The sequence below is a fragment of the Larimichthys crocea genome, chromosome VII, assembly GCF_000972845.2.
Source record: "Larimichthys crocea isolate SSNF chromosome VII, L_crocea_2.0, whole genome shotgun sequence".
In the NCBI taxonomy this organism is placed as follows: Eukaryota; Metazoa; Chordata; class Actinopteri; family Sciaenidae; genus Larimichthys; species Larimichthys crocea.
The window spans coordinates 10,962,898-10,983,978 of record NC_040017.1 but is presented as its reverse complement, the minus strand read 5'-3'; the positions used below and the strand labels follow the sequence as shown (position 1 = coordinate 10,983,978).

Genomic DNA, 21,081 nt, shown 5'->3' with positions numbered 1-21,081 from the left:
GTGTGTGTAGAGTGTGTGTGATCTTCTGAGTGGCCACTCCTCACGCTTCACTGGCATCGGTTTAAAGTTTCTCTGCCGAGCACACAGCAAACAAAAAAAGGACTGTTAGCTAGTCTAAACATCCCACAAAGTGTTATCTACTGAAATGTCAGCGGTGAGTGAGTAGTTACACCGAGTATGCAATGGAAAGGTACTTCACTAACATGAACTGTATACAGACGCTTGAAGCTTCAATACTTGAGTCAATGATTGCGGAGAGGACAAACAGATCTGTAAATAAACTGGGAATGAATTAGTAGTCAGTTAAATTCCAATTGTGATGTAAAAAAAGAAAGAAAGAAAAGAAAAAAGCTTCAAACAAATGTATTTCTACTGCTGTTTCATTTATTTATTCATTTAATGACAGTAATTATGTTGAAAGCAGCATTTTTACAGAACAGGCAGGTAATACAAAGCAGAATAAACACGTTTTCAAATGCCCTATAAGTTTTACAGCATAGCATAATACTCAAAATGTCACATTAAAAGGAACTCGACTAACAAACAACTGAACTGATACAAAATCCTGCCGCATAAAAGCATATCAAGTATGTTTAAAAAGGCATATCACACATTCATTAAGGCATGTATTCATGGTAGAGAGCTTTGGATATTCATTAATCAGTAATTAGTAAGGTCATAGAAAAGTTAACAGTATGAAAACATTCACATCCCATTGGATAAAATAAAGGAACAATCATCTAAACCACCGCTCGTACATTTCTGCACCACAGTTAATTGGTCTTTTAAAATTCCTTCAGGATTTTGAAATTCAAGCTTTACTGCAGCAAAGATTGTTGAAATGATGGTATGTTTTGGAAGAACTGTTGCATACAATTTGTCTAATTCAGTTTAAGTCCTGATAAAGTGCAAATTTAATTCAATTACAGGAAGCGGGAAGTAAACCAGCCCACCTTCTCTTCGGTCTACACCCAGGCCTGCCACCCTGGGAAGAGTCTGCTGAGGTTTTTGGGGTCCATGGCTTGTTGGATGAGCAGGTTGACCTGTCCCCCAACGCTCAGCACCGTGCCCTCCTCCACCCCTTTCAGCTTCTCCTGCAGCCTCAGTAGCACCCGCTCCGCCACTTTGTTGAAGCTCTGACTGTCGCTGCAGGTAGAAGAGAATAAGGTGATGAGACGGAGATTCAAGAGAGACGGAAAACTTGAAAGCAGGCGCTTATTTTCATCATCATGCACTGTGGCACCTGGATTTACGTTGGTTGTCTATGTCATCTCCCCCCATGGTGGAGCTGAGCGTCGCGTTGAGCTCCTGCTGTTCGTCGTGCTGCAGGTAGAAGGCCTTCAATGGGTTCATGGTCCAGTCGAACAATGGGTCATACAGCAACACCTACACAGTGCATAGACACATAAATGTCAATGCTTAACATGAGGGCTGTGTGCCTTTGTGTTTGTTTTGGACTTCCTCCCTGTGTTCTTACCTCTACAATAGTCAGCAGAGCTTCTTGAGAGCTTCTCATCACCTCCATAGTCTTCTCACAACATCTGGCCAGAGAAAACACAGATATAAAACATTGAAAAGGCTACTGCCGTACCTGTGCTTTTAACAAGACACACTGTCATGGCTTAACATATGCTGTTCTTTTGAAATTAGCTTAAACATAGGTGTATTTAGATAAGATTATTTCATTTTCAGTGTCTTTGAAGGCACCTTAAACTTAAATGTTTTAAAAACTGGTCCTTCAAGTTCATTTTCACACTGTAGAGACATCAATATGAAATACTGGCTTGACTGAAGGGTAGGAAATAAAATGTTAAAATGTGTGGGAAATGGTAAAAAGCAATGTAACAGTTAGAAATAGTTTATAGAGTATTATTTTCAATAATTCAACTGTTTCATAAAACACAGACAGTTTTCAGAAATTACACCATAGTAAGACAAAGAAACAGTTGAAATGAATCTGTAGGCGGATTATCCAAATAACATGTAAAGTATGTACTGCAGTTAATGTGTAACTACGTTTGTAGATTAACTTTTAAAAAATATGAAGGAAACAAACACGTATGAAAAAATCGTCATGCTTGACTTGAGTTAGTCTTAGTTTCCTCCTCACCTCCTGAAAACTCCCTCCACTCCAGTGATGCCCATCCCGTCCACAATGTCTCTGGACAGTCTGAAGGGGACGGTCTCAGGGGTCGGAAGGATCTTTCCCTGCTCAAAGGCCACACCTGAACACCAACAGAGATGTATTATAACATGAATTCAAAACCTGAAAACGCACTTTGATCGAACCTATCTTTCTATTTATAAGTTTCCTGCAAAGTTATAGAAGACCACTTCATGTTTCAAGCTCAGTGCACACAGCGACTGTTTACACAGCCTCACCTTTTGTGAAAACAAGACTTAACTTTCCATGTTTACACGCAACAAATTAAATGGATCGTAAATAATAGTGAGTCATTTTACCTAAATCGATGTGCACCAGTTCAGCAGACTGCTCATCAATCAGAATGTTCTGGATGTGTCTGTCGCCCAGGCCTACGATGTAGCCAACTGAGGGACACAAAACACAAACGGTGGCAGATTATTCAAAAAGAGAAAAGTAAACAGATCATCTACGATTTCAAATCTTCATGATGAGTTATTATCTAATTTTATTTTGGTATTATGAAATGAAAAATGACTTTGTTAGCTGACTCTCCATGTCATAATGTATGGCTTATACCTGGATTTAACCAATAACATGATGTTTATTGTTTGAGGAGACATGCGGGCTTGTTGTTGAGCTGTTGTACATAACATATTGTAAAACATAAAGTATTGTCTGTACCTATAGAGGAGGTGGCCACGCTGTGAGTATAAGCCAACCGTTTCTCCATCCACACCGCGGGGTCCAGGAATCGCTCCATGCAGAAATACCTGAAGACGGGCCTGAAGTTCTTACACACTTCGTTGTAGGCCTGGAGCTTGTCATCAAACGCTAACCTCTGAGCCTCCTGTAAGTAATCACAGGACGTCTCTTTTAGTTACTTTTTAGTCCGTTGTAACATGCAGTCCTGACCGGATAGAAAACTTAATAATAGTTTGAATATTCCTTAGCAGTACCATCATCTTCTTGCGGCAACTCAGGCTGGTCCAGTCCTGAGGTCTGAAGCGTTTGTGTGCTCCTTTGTTGGGATCCGCCAGAAACTCACCGATAGGCATCGTGCCTGAACACCACTCCAACACACCGCTACGCTGTGAGAACGGCACCACCTGAGAATGAAGTATGAAAGAGAAAGTAGGTGTAAAAAGTTTGTTGTTTTTAAAATCGCTTTGATGATGATGATGAAAATAATTAGACGTTCATGACACAAACATCAAAGGAAATATGCAACCAAACAACCCAGCCCAGATTTATTATTCCCTTTGAATTAAAGGTTTAAACATGAGATCATAAAGTGTGTAACCTTGTAGCGTCTGATGTTGAGCTTCCTCTTGCGGGTGTCCGTGTTGCGCTGCAGCAGCATGGAGCACATGCTGAAGACCTGCTGCATCACTGCATCCTGACGGAGATCGTCCTGACCCTGTTCAGAGAGGGCAAAGGTCACCGGAGAGCATATATACATACATACACTAAAACAGTTTTTTTAGGCATTTTAATTATTTACCAACACTAAAGTAACTTAAATACAAGGAAAGTGTTTTTTCTTGTGTCATGTTATGTCTTATTATCAAATAAAAATGGGTTTTGATACATAGCATTTGTATTAATTTTCCAAGACTGTGAAATATCATGATGTATTTTTCATGACTGAGCAACTCAAACACTAAATGTGTGATTAATAAAATGCCTATATTTTTCACAATATGATATAACAAAATGGGGAAAAATTGAATCAGAAATCAAACAATAGCACATTGATCTAAAAATAGAAATTCACTAAGATTAACTATTAAACTGTTATTTCACCGTGACTCCTCAAAGTGTCAAGCGGTGAATTATTAGCCTTCGAGTGGCTGACAAGTGTTCCTGTTCACACAAACTCACACGTACACACAGTCCTGAAGAATGTCCTGAATGCACTGATGTGTAAGTATGTTTTGTGTTTGTCTCGGTACAAAAACAAGATTAATTATTAGCAACAGACAAACTGAAATGGAAAAGAACTGAAGTTAGAAGTGACCAGGTCAGACTTTAATCATACATGACAGCAGCGTTCGCTTCAAAGAGAGGGGATTTGTTTAGTTGGGAACACACACACACACACACACACACACACACACACACTATGGCACATGTAAGAGGCCCGCATACCTTGACCAGTTGTCTCCTGCTCTTGCCGTCAGAGCCGACACAGTCGATGATTTTGGGCAGGTTGACTCCTCCGGCCAGGTGATACTGGGGCATGAAAGACCTGATGGTCACCAGGTTGTCATAGCAACCAGATGGATCCACCTATTTAGACGATGAAATGACTCATGAGTGTCAAATATTTGGTCTGGAGGAGTTTTGTGCTGTGCTGTTCAACATGTGGGACAGGAACAAAACGATCAATATTGATTCGATATCACATGAATCGATGCGTCATTTACTGCCAACAGCACTGAATGAAGTCGGACACAAAGTCTAAGATCTTTTTCTACATGAACATAAAGAAATAAAATCTTGCTTTTCAGGGGAAAATCTATTCAATTTCAATTTTCAATCTAGTCAATTCCAATCAAATGAATCTCCTCTTTCAGTTAATAAGTACTCGCCATCATCAGTAATGACTTATGCAAGTGAAGAACTACATGACATCTTCCAAACAAAAATTATTAAAGTTAATAACAGAACTTTCACCTTGATCTCCATCGTGGGAATAACAACCTCTTCCAGGTCTTTGATTTTCATGAGGGGCTGGTCAGCAGGGATGGGAATAGCCTCTATAATGAAATGAAGCATGACTCAGCAGCTGGATATATAATACACATATCTGGTTGTAAGAAAAAGAGAGGCGTCTTTTCTACATTTTCTTACAAATCTAAAAAATCAAAATTTTGGAATTTGTGTGTGTTGCTGCCACTATTACTCACTCTTCTCATTCTTGTGCCTGCTGGCGTCCATATAAGCCAGAGTGATGTAGGCATCACACAGACGCTCGATCCCTCGGATCATCTTGGCTCTCTTTTTCTTGATCACGTTAATGATCTTCTGTGCCACATCTGAACGCTCCTACACGTGAAAAACTTTGCGTAATTAACACTGACTAAACACCCATTTAAAACAGTGACAATATCTGCAATAAAAGAGCGTCACTACAATCTTTAGACAACAACAACGTTGCGCTATTGTGTCACGTTCAAGTGACACATGAAACTGAGAGTTATCTCATGAAAGTCTGACCAGGTCAAATGGCGAAGGCTGCCGTGGAGCGCTCTTAGACAGACGGGACCTGCAGAATTTCTCGTCTTTGTTGGCGTTCACCAGCGCGAAGATGATGAAGAGCGTGTGGCAAGGGTGCTCCAGACACACTCGACAGATCAGCTGTGAGGAGAGGAGACAAGTGAGGCAGCGGGGTCTTTCAAAAAGGCAGTAATATATAATTTTTAGGAATTGAGTGACACTAGTTGGACTGCACATAGAAAAAGTCAGCGGCAGATGATGAAAGTGTTACATTACATCGCTGAGGACATCATGGAAGCCCGTATCCTCAGTGATACCAGTTGCCATCTTGGTCCCCATACGAGCAGCCAGCTGATACATGAGAGGCAGAAACTTGTAGGAAGGGATCTTCTTCACCCCTTTCTGGAAGAGAAAATTAAAAACTTTTAAAGTCCATTGTTCCAAGCGGCTTTTATTCCAAACTTCCAAAAAAAATCCTGGTGTGTTTTATTAACCTTCATCATGTCATTTACGGCCTTCACGTCAGCATTCCCCAGCCAGAGCGAAGCCAAGCGGAACACCCATGTGTCGTGCTCTTCACCTTGCTCCAGACACTGGATGTAGTTCTCCACCGCTTTACATAGGAAACGCTGTTTGTCTACCTGCAGGTTGGACAGGGCCTTCTCGTCCAGCTCCAGCTCTTTCTGCACCTTTATTGTGTACCTGTGAAGTCAGAGGGAGAGGAAGAACAATCAACACTCGCTAGGATTTTTGTCTGTAAATTATTTCCCCGCTGCTGTGTAACAAAAATCGGTGCTTTTAAAAAGAGAGCACAGACCTGTTCACCGTCACTTTACGCTCTTTTATCAAGCCCACTTCCTCTTTGGCCTTTTCGAGCAGCGCCTGTTTGTTCTCAAACTCTGATGAGTTCATGTATTTGTCGATGCTCTGGTACTGAGCGTCGGAGAAGCGGGCCAGAGACAGGAAGGCCTCGGTCCGCTGACTCTGCAGCCTGGAGTCCTGATGAACTCCTGAGTCTTCCTCGATCACCTCCACTGCCTGAGAGAACAGCACAGGAGAGACTTGTACAGATCTGAAAAGCTAACAGCTTCTCTGACAAAAGGAAGTTCAAAATAACACAGACAGTGTGGCATCAGTCGGTAAGTTTGGTGACAATATAAAGAGGCACACAGGTAAAGACAAACACACACACACACGTATGAATAATTTAATTTTGTCCTTATGAATCTGCCGTAGCCCAAGGACATAAACTGTAAACTTGGAGAAGTTTAATATTTATGCATTTGGGCCTGCTCCTTATTTATCTGGACATATATGAATAATTCATGTGTGAGTATATGAGTGTGGGTGGCCGGACACTGCCTGGCTGATGGGTAATAACTCATTCATTTCTCTAAGGGAAGCCTGCTATATGTGCATGAATATGTGTACTTCAGGGTGTTTCATCAAATTACATATATAACATTCTGAACAGACTTTCTTTGGCTCTTATGAACAACTTCCAACCAGAAGAAAGATCTGCCTTGTATGGGATTGGCCTATTTTCTTTTAATAAAGATAATATCGTCCGGTTATCAGGATAAGCTCCCTCTTACCCTCTCCAGGTAGTTCTCCACTATTACTCCGGGGCTTTCCAGGCAGGTCTCAGCCAGCCAGTTACCACATAGCCTGAGGCACTCTGTGTAGACTGGAGCCACGGCAGGATTTAAGTCCACCTGGCCAACAAAAAAAAAAAGAAACACACAACAGCGAGAAGTGTTCAGTGAAAGCCTTTTGACATTTTGGATTTTACTTATGTTAATCAATCTGATGAGTGATGGTGAAGATGGTGATGTCTCAGTGGATAGCATTGTAACATCATAAAAAAAAGTGTGTGTGATTGTGTCGCACATTTTGCTCTAGGTTGTTTATCATCTGTTTCAGCAGGCCCAGAGCCAGTCCCTGCTCTCCCTTTGCCCAGAACACCTGAGCTTCTTCCAGTTGCCATGAGGACACAGGGGATGACGGCCAAGCCCCTCTACCACCATGCTGCTTCATCTGGAAGACTGCCCGCTCTGCCAGCTAGACAGAAACCACGACACTGTAAGTACTCTGTAGATAACTGTTCTTACCATACACACACACGGAAAACAAACCTACCTGTGTGTTCCCGGCTTTGCGAGCCAGCCGGCAGAGCTCCATGAGGTGGTCGGTAAGCACAGAGCTGAGGTACTGGGTGCTGTCGGGGTCTCCTCCCTTGGATATCAGGGTGTGCTGGGCCACAGAGCGGGTGGCCAGGATGGGCTCCACCAAAGCAAAATCGCTGTCAGCGAGCAGCTGGGAGTGCTGCCGCCACTGGGTGCAAACTTCCCTCAGAGTCACATCTGAGAAGGGGCTGATATAAAAGAAAAAAAAGTTCATATTTATTATGAATGATGTTGATGAATTTGCTCTCTGGCACCCTAATCAAAATGACACTGTTTGATCACCTGGAGAAGAGCTGTTTAACACTCTCCAGCTCTCTGATGCTCTGCAGGTTCCCGAGAGCCGGGTACAGAGAAGACACAGCCTCAAGACTGCCTCTGCACAGCTCCTCTACCTCTGCACCCCTGTTGAAACAAACACATGGGTGAATTATTTTGCCAGTGGCAAAGTGAAAACTTAAAAAATTTCACAACTGTCTAAATGTGTACTATACCTGGCCTGTTTCATAGTTTCATCAAATATAGAGAACTCTTTGTCCCTCAGCGCTTGCAGGGAACAAAACACTGATTCATGGAAGCCAGGTTTGGATTTCTCGCTCCTGATACAACACATTAGATTTGGAGAGGGTGAGAGACTGCTTGTGATACTCTGATAGGTTACAGTTGTGTTTTGTGTGTTCGTGCCGCCTTCGCCTCACCTCTCCGACAGCTCGCAGTCCCACTGTGTGTTCCTCCAGGCGGCCTGAAAGCGGAGCTCTCTCAGCTCAGCTCCCCACTCCACCCCTTCACTCTCCAGACCCCTCATGTAAGTGGCAAGGATGCTGTTCAGACCAAAGTTCTGCAGGCCCTGTTGGTATGACGGGAAGAGAAGACATGACTACTGAAGAGGCAGCATTACACGAGCATGAATAGGTAGCAAATCGTCTGATGAGACCTGTATTGCTAATGTGGCTTTTATTAATTACCTCCACAATTCCCACATGTCGAGTGACCTCGGGCAGAGTAGAGTGCAGGTCGTATGAAGTCAGGGCCTTCCCCCACATAGCCTCATGCTCATAGGTCCGAATCCTAAAAAGAATAGTGTCACTTGTCACATGAACAATGGTGAGCAGGTCCGCAGGTCTCATTAATCTACCAATGGCCTACCTTGTCAGTGGACTGGTCATTGTCTCTCCACCACAGCCATACAGACTATCAGGCTCTCCGATGCTGCGATACACCTCAATCAGAAGCTCCTACAAAAATTCAGTAGAGAGACATTCACAAAACAAATGAGTGGAAATAACTTTATTTTAATAGATATTATCCAGTGATGTTACATTGGATCGCACACTATTTTAAAGCCATTTACACTGTTATCTTTTCATAAATACATCGAGAATATGAATTAGCAAATTGTTTTGTGTTGTTCATTGATAAAAAAAAATAAATGGTCAATGCAAAAAAAACATATCTTGGATGAAGAACTGACCTGCAGACTGATGTTGGTGTCTTCCACACTCTTCTCTGTCAGGCTGGAGATGGTGAAGGTCTGGCTGTTGTCTTCAAAATGTATTTTGCGTGTGGCTTTGGACTTGGTTCTGGGAAAAAAAGGAAAATGAAACTCTCAAAATGCAAAAATAAAATGAAGATAGATTAGTTTTAGAGGTTAAAAACGTTTCATCTGTGATGAAAAAAAATGAAAATCATCTTATGTAAAGACATGAATTTAATGTAGACAAACATCCTCCGGTTTTAAAGTTAACTGCATACCTGCGACTTTCCTCCATGTTAGCTTTGATCTTGTCCACATAGATCTCGGTGTAAAGCAGAGCAGTGAAATGAGCTGAACAGGACTGAGCAGCTTTGGCCACCTCCAGGTAGTTCAGTTCAAGCCAGAAGTTTGAGTCGCACACAGTGCCACGGCTGGATGACGGATACAGTGTTTGAGTAGATCAGACAAAGAGCAGGTCCAAATACAGAATTTGTTTATTCTTTATTTCAAACTAAATAGCATTGCAAACCTTTCTGATTCAAGTGGTCTCTGTTGGTGTCTCAGATAGTCAATAACAGCAAGCATGGTACGCAGAGAGGTCTTGTCGTATAAGCCCTGGCTGGCAGTGTCGGACTCTGTGAAGAATAATAAATGGTAATCAGACTCCTGAACGTGATGACATGTTATCATTTCCATTCACTGTGAACAGAAACGCTCTGAACCGGAGCACATGGAAGAGGAGAATGCTAAATGATCATTATCATCGTCTTCTCAAACTTACCAGAGTCAGAGTTGAGAGGTGTAGCAGAGCGACTGGAGGCCTGAGCACTTCTGGAACAAAAGTTAAAGAAGTCCTGAATATGGGAGGAGAGTGACACCCTCCAGGAACCGTCAGAGTCATCTAGAAGGATGGAGTGAATGATGAGAGGCAGCAGCCTCTGACAGCAGTCCACCCGCACCTGCAGGCAGACGGAGGAAATAAGGCGCGGTTAGATTAGACGATTGACCTTGAATGAAACTGACTGATGTGCAACATGTGACAAAAAGTGTCTGTGTGACTGATGTAGGCAGTAAAAGTTATGTGGGCTGACGTCCGTGTGCTCACCAGACACAGTGGTCGTGACAGCAGCAGAGCCTCACTCCTGACTCCTCCACTGTCGAGCAGGGTGGTGCACAGGGCCTTCAGCCAGGCCTTGTGGCCGCCTGCCTGGGGAATCCAAAACCCCTGACTCTCCAGCTTCTCCCTAGCCTCCGAACTCTCTTCAGCACTTACAGCTGCCACCTGATCAGGGATAACAGTGGGTAGTAATTTAAGGGGTTTTAGGTTTTCTAGTTTTTTTGTGTCCTGATTATGCAACTCATTTACCTATACGTTACCCCCCTGATCCTGGTAGTGACCTCGTGGACAGAGATGATACATGTGCACATGTGAAAATACACATTCACGCGTATATTTATATCACACAAGTTTGGGAGTGGAGTGCTACACGTATGTACATGCTGTATACATGAAAACATCCTTCACCCACCTTCTTCTTAGCCTTTCTAAAGGGATTGAGGTAGGCCAGCATGGGGTCTCTGTTGTCTTTGTGTTGCTCCCAGAAGTCGACTCCAGACTGAGTGGCAAGGATGTTCTTCCCACACTGAGCGGCTGCCTTCCTCACCTCGATACTGGCAGACAACAACAGCACACACAGTCAAACATCAATACAAACCACTCGCTCCTCTAGTCAAACTTTTGATGGAGGTTTCGCCGTACCGCTGATGAGTGAGTGCGTCGTTCATGCAGTTGAGGATGATGTAAAGACACTGTGACTCGGTGGAGGTGAAGAGAGACACGGCCTTTTCATAGAGGGCGTCTCTGCCATGAAGCAGGGCGATGGTGGAGAAATCCACAGGACCCAGTTCTCCAAGACAGCTGCCTGCTGCCTCTGCAGGACAAAGATTTGTGTTTTTGAAACTGAAAATCGATGAAACAGTCCAAACATGGCAGACAAGTTATTTATTTTTTTATACCTAGAATGTCGGCACCACCGGGGTGGTTAGCTGCCAGCTTACAGAGCTGCAGCAGACTGAGGACCAGCTTCACCAGCACACTGTCGGTGGGTTCAGCTACAGGAAGAGCAAAGAGAGATTTAGTGCGAGCTCATAAGTTATTTAACTTTTTTTTTTTGCACAGAGCATTATTCCCCTTATCTAGCATCATACCATGACACTCTTTGAGCAGCTCTCTGATCTGTCCCTTGTTGTCATGCAGCTGTCTGGTCAGCTCCTTCAGCCCCTCAAGTCTGGTCAGAGGTAAGGAGTCACAGGATGTCACTGACAGGAAGTGTGCTATCTCCTGTAAAAGAGAAACATGGCGGATGTGGGTCAGCAATTACATTGAGGATTGTTCATTTTCATTGATAACCATGATATTTCCATCCCTAAATTCACTGAGGAATCTGGGCTACATATGCATCAAAAGAAAATGACACTAATACATGGATTTTAGTTAGTCCATTACCTGTCTCAACGTAAAAGTCCCAGTGTTATATTTCAGCGTGTGCTGTACGGATCGCAGCTCTCTGAATTCAGGGAGGTCAGGAAAAGGCTCCAGCCTGCTGATGGCTCCTTTTAGCTTCTGTTGATTTTCTATCACGAGAAACTGCAAAAGACTGAGCACCTAGAGGGGGGAGGGCGGAGAGGGAAACACAAATCAAAACGTGAGGCTCACAAATGGTGAAAGGAGGCAGATGTTTTTTTTCCCCAAATAGAAACCTAAATGTTAAAAATCTCAACCTAAAAATCTGTACGAAAAGTTTAACATCAGTTATCAAATAAGTGGCAACTAGTCCACTCTTGTGTGTGTAAAAGTCTTGAATCCTATGGTATTAAAGTAAAAACTGTAAAAAAAAAAAAAAAAAGGAAGAAAAACAAATGAAGTCGGTGCTTTTATTCACTATGTAACATAACTGCACTATACGTAGTGGTTTTGCATAGTGTCTGCCTTCTTGACTGCATTGTTTGTCTTCATTTTCCATAAATGACACATCATTTCAACTGAATCTGCAAACTTGCAAGACAGGATGTTCTTGTATTAACGCTCTTGTAGCTTACCTGCTGTGAGATGGAGGGCCGGCTGGTCACCTGAGCCGTGAGAGTCCCAACAATGACCTGTAGATGGCAGTCTAGTGCATCATCGCAGAACTGCAGAGCCGCTCGACACACAGAGGTCAGCAGGTCGCAGCACAGAGAGAGGCTTCGGTTAGAAACCTCGTCGCAGTGAACTGATCTGAGGATGAGAGAAAAACACAAACTGGTTTGTCTTTGTCAGTGAAGCAGTATGTGTGAAACTGCATGTATACATGTGAGTATTAGTGTGCACCAACCTGCTGTTGATATGGTGAATGAGTGTGTAGATGATGTCTCTGAGGACAAAGGCCCAGGCTCCTCCCAGGCCGTCCTTCACCTCTCTGAGAAGCAGGTTGACAAACAGGTGATACATGAGGAGGATGCGATGGCGTTCGTAGCTGTTGGTCGTCCCTGCTGCTCTTTCACACACCGCCAACAGAATCCTCTGGATAGAAATCTGCAGCACAAAAAACAGGACCACAGTGACAGTGACACAAAGACACAAACAGTTTAAAATGTTATCGTCAAAACCACTAGACAAGGAGATCCACACAAGGTCATCTTACCGGAGTTTTGGACAGAATGGCTACCAAAGACTTGTGGTTTGCACTGTGGCACTTGCTGAGGTAATCGAGTGTCGCTTTAATGACATAAGAGCTGAAGAATGGTGGGTTTGGTGCAGGATCCAGTTCCCTGAGGGGCATTAAACAGCCATTTAGCCATACATTTTCATTTTTGCTTTCCTAGAATCATAGAAAGAAAACTACCTCTATTAAGCAGTGTGAAAGTGGAGTGTTGTCATCGCAATGACCATAAGAAACAGTCAGGCTAAATGATAACTATCATTACCCTATAAAGCGTTTCAGGTCATCTCTGTCCCCATCAGCTCCACATTCATACAGAGTCATCAGCAGCTCCACCACTATGTCCGCCAGGTTACTGTGGATCAGGTTGTCAATTTCCTGCGGATACAGTTACAGTGAATTTCATTCAATTTCACACTGGGTGGGTTCAGAGGACTGAGGGTTTTAGGCAATACACAACTCAAACAACTGATGTAGACGTAGGCAGATGTTATACAGCTGTGTTTACCTGTTTGCCAAGACAGTTGGCGTCTTTGAGCAGGTCGTACACTCGGTGGGCCTTCTCTCTCTGCTGCGCAATCTGTGCATCCTGGCCAGACACGGCAAAGTACGGCAGGATATTGACCATGATCTTCGGGAAACAGTTGGCCAACAACTCTTTCCAGTCCTTCTCAACATATCTGCCGATAGACTTCACCTGCTCAAAGTCATCCAGGAAGACCAGGTGGGGGATCAAGACCTGGTAGGAGGAGCTTCAAGAGGGCACAAGACAACAGGGGGTGTTAGACATAATAATCAACCCTCCCTTTTATTGTGTTTTACTCAATATACGATCAAAATGGTGCCAGTGTTGTCCTCACTTGTAGAAATCTTTGACCGTGTCATGGTCTAGGAGGGTGTAGGGGAAAGATCCAAGAGTGTAGCGATCATCAGACTGTCTCTGCGCCAGCCACTCGGCTACCAGGTAGTACAGGTGAGAACTGACAAAGGTTTTCACGCTCCTGTAGCCCAGTGCTCTGGATACACTACAAAGCATCTGCAGCAAAAACACAGATAGAAACAGCTCATTTGGACTATGCTGAAAAAAAATCTATATTCTATATTCTGAACTCTTCAAATCATTACCTTTTTGATGAGCTGCTCCTCTATATTGTTCTCCTTGTAGGACTGGAAGAGGGCAAACAGAGACTGTTTCTCACATACTGGGCTACAACACAGTACAACGGACAAACTCTTTAACAGGGTGGCCTTGCGGTTAAATGACTCGTCCTGCTGGTCCTCTGAAGAGCTGCTTTTCTGTGTAGGATCACACAGACACGAGAAGGATTAGGAGAGTCAAACAGGCACAAAACACACATATTATGAATTATTCAAAACCTAATGAACTTACCGGGAGCCTCATTCCTTCCTGAGCCTTCAGGTAAACGGTCTCAAAAGCTGCCTGCTGGTGTTTAAGCGGCAGCATCTTCCTCTTATCTGGATGGTCTGGTGTCATCTCCAGAAACAACCTTGATACACAAGAGAATAAATGGTAACAATCAGATCCATGATCCATTTAATGACTTAATTGAATGCGGTGCTAGGAACAGCGTACCTCTCCACTGATGTGGCAACCAGCATGCGGACTTGGTGGTGGGAATCTGCGAGGTGAGACGGAAGGATGACAGACACTGGACGATCTTCCTCACTTTCAGATCCTCTTATGCTTAAAACTGCCCACTTACAACACGGGTCAGCCTGTCAGAGGGGAGAAAACACAAAAAAAGGTGAAGATTTAAAAGGTATATTGATATTTAACTGAAACATAATGAGGACATACAGATAACCAGTTTTCCTCCCAGTCAGACATGTAAGCTATTGCAAAGCTTCGTGCTTACATCATTTATTCAGAATGAGATAGAAATGATAGAAATGCAAGAATGCATTGTTGTGCAGATACATACAACAGACTACTTACCTCCAGCAGGGCGACCAGACATCGCACTAAAGCAGCTCGTACAGCTGCAATGCATTTCCCCGTTTGGCTCAGGAAACTGAAACATAGCACAGTGCTTGAGAATCAGTGTCTGTGATTCAAGTTTTCTAAAGTCTAATAGCATGAAATTATGAATACATTTTTTGCTTTTAGGATCAGGTTTGTATGATCTCTTACAGACCAACCCTCCATCTGTTCATGTTATAGAAATAAGCCACTAACCAGAATCCAGACAGCACTTGTAGCAGAGATCCCTGAACGTGTCTCATTTCCTCTGGCATATGGTGTGTCTTCCCCAGGCTCCTGATGGAGGGTAACAAACCCAGCAGAACAGCAGCACAGATCTCTTGGTCCTGACGGTACTGTCCACACAGGTCTCTAAAGACACAGCCCAACAAACAGACTTTATTATTCTCAACAGAAATTAGGTGAAATACATTCAAACAAAACAAACACAAAAGAAAAAATTCCCTACGCAAGAGGATGAAGCAGCGAATCGAATTCCTCTGGAGAGAGCGAGTCCTCAGCAGGAAGATTCTTCAACAGGACGAGATACTAGAAGAGAAACCAGATTTTAGCATTCAACAGCTGCACCATCATCGTCACTGCAACCATGCCTCATTCACAGGACCTTGGTTGCTACCCACCATGTTGAGATGCAGGGCTTTGCCAAAGTCCATCTGCTCCACCAGCAGCAACAGCCTGCGCCGCACCTCCTGTGGTTTAAAGAGCAAACCGTGGACGGGCTGGACAGAGCCACATTCGCACAGGAACTCCAAGACTGCAAGGAGGGCCTGGTCCTGTTGGACCAGATGATCGTCTGCCAGCAGACTTTTTGCACCTGATGGAGGACAGACCATGTTTACACAGCCTTAACAGTACTTTGAGGAAATGTAAGTTTAAGGTCATTCTTAGCACAAGATTCTTTAAATTATATAAAATTGTTATAATCTCTAGAAAAACAGCGAAGCCTTCTTACCTGGCCCACAGGAAGAGTCACTGTTGTCTCCCTTTTGTCTGTGGGACCCATTGGTGCTGCTGTGGGACCCCTCGCCATCGTCAAACAGGTCGATGTCGTCACCTTGTTGATTTCTGGTCACGTCCCAGTCATCATCCATATGATCGTCTTCATGCACGGCAATGACTTTCTTAGAATCGCTGCTTAACTGAAGAGACCAGGAAGGAAGACTAGTAAGAGCCAGCTCTCTGTTCTTGAATTAAAGATTTTCACTTTTTTTTTTATCCTCAGGCCACAAACTCCTCAAATCTGCTGTTATATGTTGTATAAACACAACACTTACCAACAGTTTACAGATCTCAGCAAGTTCACTGGCGAGACTGGCTGGCAGGATCATAATGAACAGACTGGAGGAGATTGAAGAAACTTTATCCTGCAGAGAAAAGGACAAAGAAATGTTACTCCAAGAAAGGTTCTTTGACACCAGACTACATTTCTGAATGTGTAGTGGACTGTAGAGGATGTGGCTGGACTGTCCATGAATTGATTCACTTCCTTTAAATGCTGCATTATTTCAGCGTTATGAATTTTGTCACCTTGTTTTTTCTGCTGGCAGACTGTGTGCAGAGCTTCATGACGGATCTCAGTGTGTTCATGGTTCCTTCCTCTGTCATCTTTACTTTCACGCTAGAAACAAAACCACTGAAGTCCTGGGCCAGGGCCTGGAAACAATAAAACACCAGCAATGCAATATTTTTATTGTTTCAGAGGCTGGATGATTAACCACCAAAAAGATAAAAAGATAAATCTAATGTACAGTCACACATCTGAATGATACCTTGGCTTTAGTGAAGAGCTGTGAGTGGCAGGCCTCGTCCTCTGTCAGAAACCCAGTGGAGACGTAACCTGCTAAAACACCAGTCAGCAGACTGAAACAGTGTACCAAACACTCTGGAGGGGTGGACTGAGACTGTGGACGGAGAGAAATAATCAGAATAAACACCAATTCGCACGGTGACAACAACATAAAACACACACATATTAACTTCCGCTCACATCAGGAGAGTAGCAGTTGAGCAGGTTGTCAGCAACACAAAGCAGGGATTGCTCCAACTTCTTTCGGAGCCCAGAGACGGCAGTGAATTGGCCGTCGGCTGAAGCTCTTTTCACCGACTCGTCAGTCCCTTGCATCACTGAGGGCAACGTGTTGAAGGTGAACTGCAGGTACAGGCTCTCGATCTCTTCCAGGTTGTCTTTGGCATTGGATGAGGTGTGTTCTTGTAAAAGGGCACTTTGAAAAAGTATTTGAATGAATTACACATATGTATTTATGTAATGTAACTCAAAGTACGGAGAGATGGAGTAAAATCCAAAGTAGCACGGCATGATATAACAAAAAATACATGGAATGTACATGTAGGTGGTTTTGGTACCTTTCTAATCCATCAGTTCCCAGCAGAAACTTCAGACCAGTTCTTGTGTCTTTCAAGGTCAGGGAGACCAGGACGTTTGCAATCAGATTGTAAGGAAAATCTCTGCACACAAGAGCAGAATAAAGTATAAACAGACCTTTATCAAAGAGAAAATATATGTATCTTAACAAAGAGAAAAGTTTTAAAAAGATAAACATTAAGAAAAAAAAGTGTAATTAATGTTTGGAGCTTATGTTTTGTGTTTCTGTACATAAAGTGCATCCTGTGACCAGTCTGTGATTGTAACTTCCCATCATTTAAACATAGAAAGATATAGTACTTAAAGCAGGAGAAAAGGATTAAAGACTAATAAATCCACATTTAATATGGAACAGAAGCACAGTACCAACCTGCAAACGATAGGGTGCGGTCTGGAGCTTTCCTCCATCTCATCGCTCTGGTCGGTCATCAGCAACCAGGCTATGAGGGTCTCCTTCAGGTTAGGTGATGCAGATCCCTCTGTGACCCCCACATAGTCCCAGCCTGAGCTCGAGATGAGACTTTTAGGAACTGGACACTTTAGCAGGGCCTGGGCTAGACAGACAGCAGCACTCCTGTGCATAGAGAGAAAAGAGGCTCGCTATATGCAAACACAAAAACACACACATTCATCCTGATGACAATAAGAAATGGCAGAGACTCACTGAGATGGTTTACAAGCTGATCCAGAGAAGAGCTTCCACAGTTCCCTGTCCATATTGATCAGTCCACCGTGGACAATAGAGCTCAACAGGTCCAGGCTGAGGGCCTCTGTCTGGGGTGAGCTGACCCCTCGCAGTGCCAGGGCCCACACCCGACCCCACAGCCTGCTCAGCTCTGTCCTGTGGACTTGGGCTCTCTCTGGGTAGCGGGCCTGGCACCAGGCCACCTCCTTCAGGCAGCGCAGCACGTATGGCCCCCTTTCTCCTCTCCGCTGCTCTGCAAGAAGCTGGTATAAGACTGACAACAACGGGACCAGCTCCTGGCCAGGCACCATGGACGGGTATTTGGAGGTGAGCACTGCAGCGATCTGCAACCTGAGGGAGGGAATATCTTTATATGATCCTTGATCTGGAGTGGGTACAATCAGAGAAACAGTACGCTACTTTTTTATATACCATGGTATGACATCAAAGTCATTATGCTGAGGCTGCAGATGATCCCGGAGGACCTCCCAACTCAGCTCGATGCGTCGTCGCTTGCTGGCTGTTCCATGGGAGGGACTGCCCATGTGGGTGGCTCTGATGGAGGCCTGGGTGACCTCCAAGACATGAGTGTCGTTGTCATCACTGAACAGCTGCATGCAATACAAAGATTGAGAAATTAATGTTATCAAGAGAGATAATTCTTACATATATCCTAGCTATATAACTGGATAAACATATACATGGAACAAAATTGTTATTTCCTGTATGCATACCAGAGGCTTGATCTCTATTACCTGGTGACAGATGTCAGCTGTGAGCTCAATGAGATTGTCTTGGACAGCTATGTGTCTGGTCCCTGTGACATACTTCCCTCTGCTGCCTATATGACTAATTTCTGTGATTAAGGCATCATACAGGTTGTAGAGCAGACTACGCCACCTGGTCCAGTCGTCGGCATGAGCACCTAAAATGTGAAGGAGGGGGCAACGAGTTATTGGTACTCTGGAGCGCCACCGAGGATGTAATAAAATCATTTTTAAATCAATAATTTGACACAAAATATTGATTTCTCTAGGGACTACAAACATTGTTTTCTCAAGAAAAAACAAAAGGTCACACTACCTGTCTCTTGTGTCTTGGCTCCTTTGGGGTGGTGAACACAAATCTGCAGGTTAAAGAACTCCACGATCTCCTCTTTGAGCAGAACACTGGGCCTCATATCCGCCCACACGTACAGTACAGAAGGCAGAAGCTCCTCTCCCAGTTGACACACTCTCATCCGGTAGTTCATGGCCGCGGATCTCAAGAAGATGTTGAGAGCAGAGACAAGGTGCTCCAAAATACTCAAGTGTTTCTCTTGCCTAACAGAATCATAGGAAATTAGAAAAGAAAACAATGAGTGTATCATGTTTGCATTTAACTGGTTCTTCAAGTTTACTACAGTCTAACGATGATGCTGGTAAAAGTCTTCACCTGGCATTTAGCAGCGCTTTGGAGAAGAAGCTGAACAGAGTGTTGTTGAATCCTTGCTTGGAGACTGAAGGACTGTTGAATCCTTCGGTCTGCATGCAGCAGCCCTGCACCACCGTGTGGATGACTCTGCTCATCAAAACACGGTTGATGGACTTGGATGAAGAGTTGAACAAGTGACAATACAAGTCCAAGAGATCTGAGAGTCACAAAAATATAAACAATATTGTGAGACGTGATTAGGAAAGATGATTTTACAATATCAGACAACGGTAATAACACCGTGTAATGCAAAATAACAAGGTCATTTATACTGTATATCATTTAGATATATAGCTCACTGACTGTGCCACTGCTGCGGAGTGATGTCACACCAGTACTTGCGGACAGAGAGGATGTCCTTCACTAGGAGACTGCTGTAATCTTCTCCAAAGGCTGAACAGCTGTATGAACTCTGCAGGACCTCCACCACATGTTTCAACAGCTCGCTACACTTCAGACGAGGCCCTCCTGCAGAGAGCCACAGAGACACAATCTGGTAAGATGTGAGAGATTCTTTCTATTTTCTATTTAAATCAGATGAGGTAACAGTATATATTATTTAAACATATGTAGAGAAACATTCACTTCAGCTGTATTGTAACCTACAACAGGATCTTACAAAGACAGTGTCCTTACGTTTGTTTGCGTAGCGGATGAAGTATTTGATCAAGCTGCACATTTCGGCCTTCTTCTTCTGCCGCATGGCCAGAGTAGTTGCTGTGACATTTGATTTACCCGACTGGATGTGTTCTGTCTCCTTCTGGATATAACGCTGCAGAAATCTGACATGGAAAATGGGAAGTGCTTATTTACCTAGCAGATAACTAGACACATTTGACAGGCAAAAGTACAAAAAGGTAACACCAAGGTAAGCTTCAGTAAACAATCACTTGTATTACAATCTGTATTTTTACATGCATTCTGTTGCACATGTGCAAAAACACAAATATACAGAAGAAGACTACCTGAAAACATTATCCCATGTGAGTTGCTTGGAGCCTTTAGCTTTAGATCCAGAGTTATGATCCAACTCCTGCACCACCTCTGGAGTTCGAAGGAGCTGTCTAAAGCGCTCAGCCTCTTTCTGTAGGGGTGAAGTGAGGACACACAGCTGTCAAGACGCAGGAGTCGTACTGCACTTACTGATTCAACTTGGCTATAATGGGGCTCATGTACAATGCATCTTATTTTCTGGTTTAAATCCAGGTGTGATTACCTTCCGCTCTGTAACTTTGTCACTCTCCAGCCCCCTGCAGCAGACCAGGAGATTCAGAGCCAGACTCATTGTGCTTTAACAGTGGATGAGGGCACTGCTGCTTTGAATCAATGTCAGTCTACCTGCAAGGACAGGATGTTTACAAGAGAGGATGTTGTTATCCATCCGCGTTGTGCCTAGATTACAAGTCCTGACAAGCTATTTGCATGAAACGACAACACAAAACCAACTTTATAATCAGCATGGCCCTGTAGGCGAGCTACTTTAGCAACACAACAATGCAAGACTAGATGTGAACTTGACTTATAGACATCCATTCAAACAGTCAAAGCGATGCTGTAGTGTGATCACTGACCTCTGACGGCTGTGCTCAGCGTAGTCACAGAGTTGTCACACATGCAGGCGCAGAGATGTTAACATGAGAGTGCTGCAGCTTGTTCCTGGCGGGGGCTTACAACTTTGCCATCTTGACGTGCGTTAGCAGCCACACGGGCGGACGCACAAGCACAAACACACAGGAAATTCCCGCCCCGACAGCAGCAGGGGTGCATACGTCACTTCCTGGTCGTGGCTTGAACAGTGTGTGTCCGGTAACATTAATG

At 43.8% G+C, this 21,081-nt stretch overlaps 1 protein-coding gene across 1 annotated transcript; it reads right to left on the bottom strand.

Moving 5' to 3' along the window:
• Positions 1–576: 576 nt before the first annotated feature.
• atm (ATM serine/threonine kinase) lies at positions 577–20,969 on the bottom strand. Its single transcript, XM_027280565.1, has 63 exons — positions 20,835–20,969; positions 20,480–20,601; positions 20,229–20,347; positions 19,900–20,045; positions 19,567–19,731; positions 19,225–19,420; positions 18,874–19,112; positions 18,546–18,715; positions 18,223–18,401; positions 17,770–18,141; positions 17,476–17,679; positions 17,087–17,188; positions 16,710–16,944; positions 16,492–16,623; positions 16,250–16,375; positions 15,997–16,086; positions 15,675–15,861; positions 15,343–15,536; positions 15,171–15,250; positions 14,918–15,073; positions 14,678–14,753; positions 14,315–14,457; positions 14,111–14,228; positions 13,846–14,016; positions 13,581–13,756; positions 13,229–13,472; positions 12,986–13,098; positions 12,703–12,829; positions 12,394–12,593; positions 12,122–12,296; positions 11,529–11,687; positions 11,231–11,363; positions 11,039–11,134; positions 10,782–10,953; positions 10,552–10,693; positions 10,128–10,304; positions 9,804–9,981; positions 9,552–9,657; positions 9,301–9,453; positions 9,020–9,128; positions 8,695–8,783; positions 8,514–8,616; positions 8,247–8,395; positions 8,043–8,147; positions 7,834–7,953; positions 7,505–7,739; positions 7,256–7,426; positions 6,961–7,080; positions 6,183–6,403; positions 5,860–6,067; positions 5,642–5,767; positions 5,366–5,506; positions 5,056–5,194; positions 4,823–4,905; positions 4,295–4,435; positions 3,447–3,563; positions 3,103–3,252; positions 2,828–2,993; positions 2,464–2,550; positions 2,111–2,225; positions 1,478–1,541; positions 1,244–1,386; positions 577–1,146 (listed from the first exon to the last, which is right to left on the bottom strand). The coding sequence occupies exons 2-63, from the start codon at positions 20,546–20,548 to the stop codon at positions 966–968; spliced, it is 9,303 nt and encodes a 3,100-aa protein (XP_027136366.1). The 5' UTR covers positions 20,549–20,601; positions 20,835–20,969; the 3' UTR covers positions 577–965.
• Positions 20,970–21,081: the final 112 nt, after the last annotated feature.

Excerpts from the sequence above, each read along its gene's own strand:
- atm (XM_027280565.1), bottom strand. The coding sequence starts at position 20,548 with ATGAGTCTGGCTCTGAATCTCCTGGTCTGCTGCAGGGGGCTGGAGAGT. Across the intron at positions 20,348-20,479 it reads ACAAAGTTACAGAGCGGAAG|AAAGAGGCTGAGCGCTTTAG; the intron begins GTAATCACACCT and ends TCACCCCTACAG. Across the intron at positions 18,402-18,545 it reads CAGCTGACATCTGTCACCAG|CTGTTCAGTGATGACAACGA; the intron begins GTAATAGAGATC and ends TATTGCATGCAG.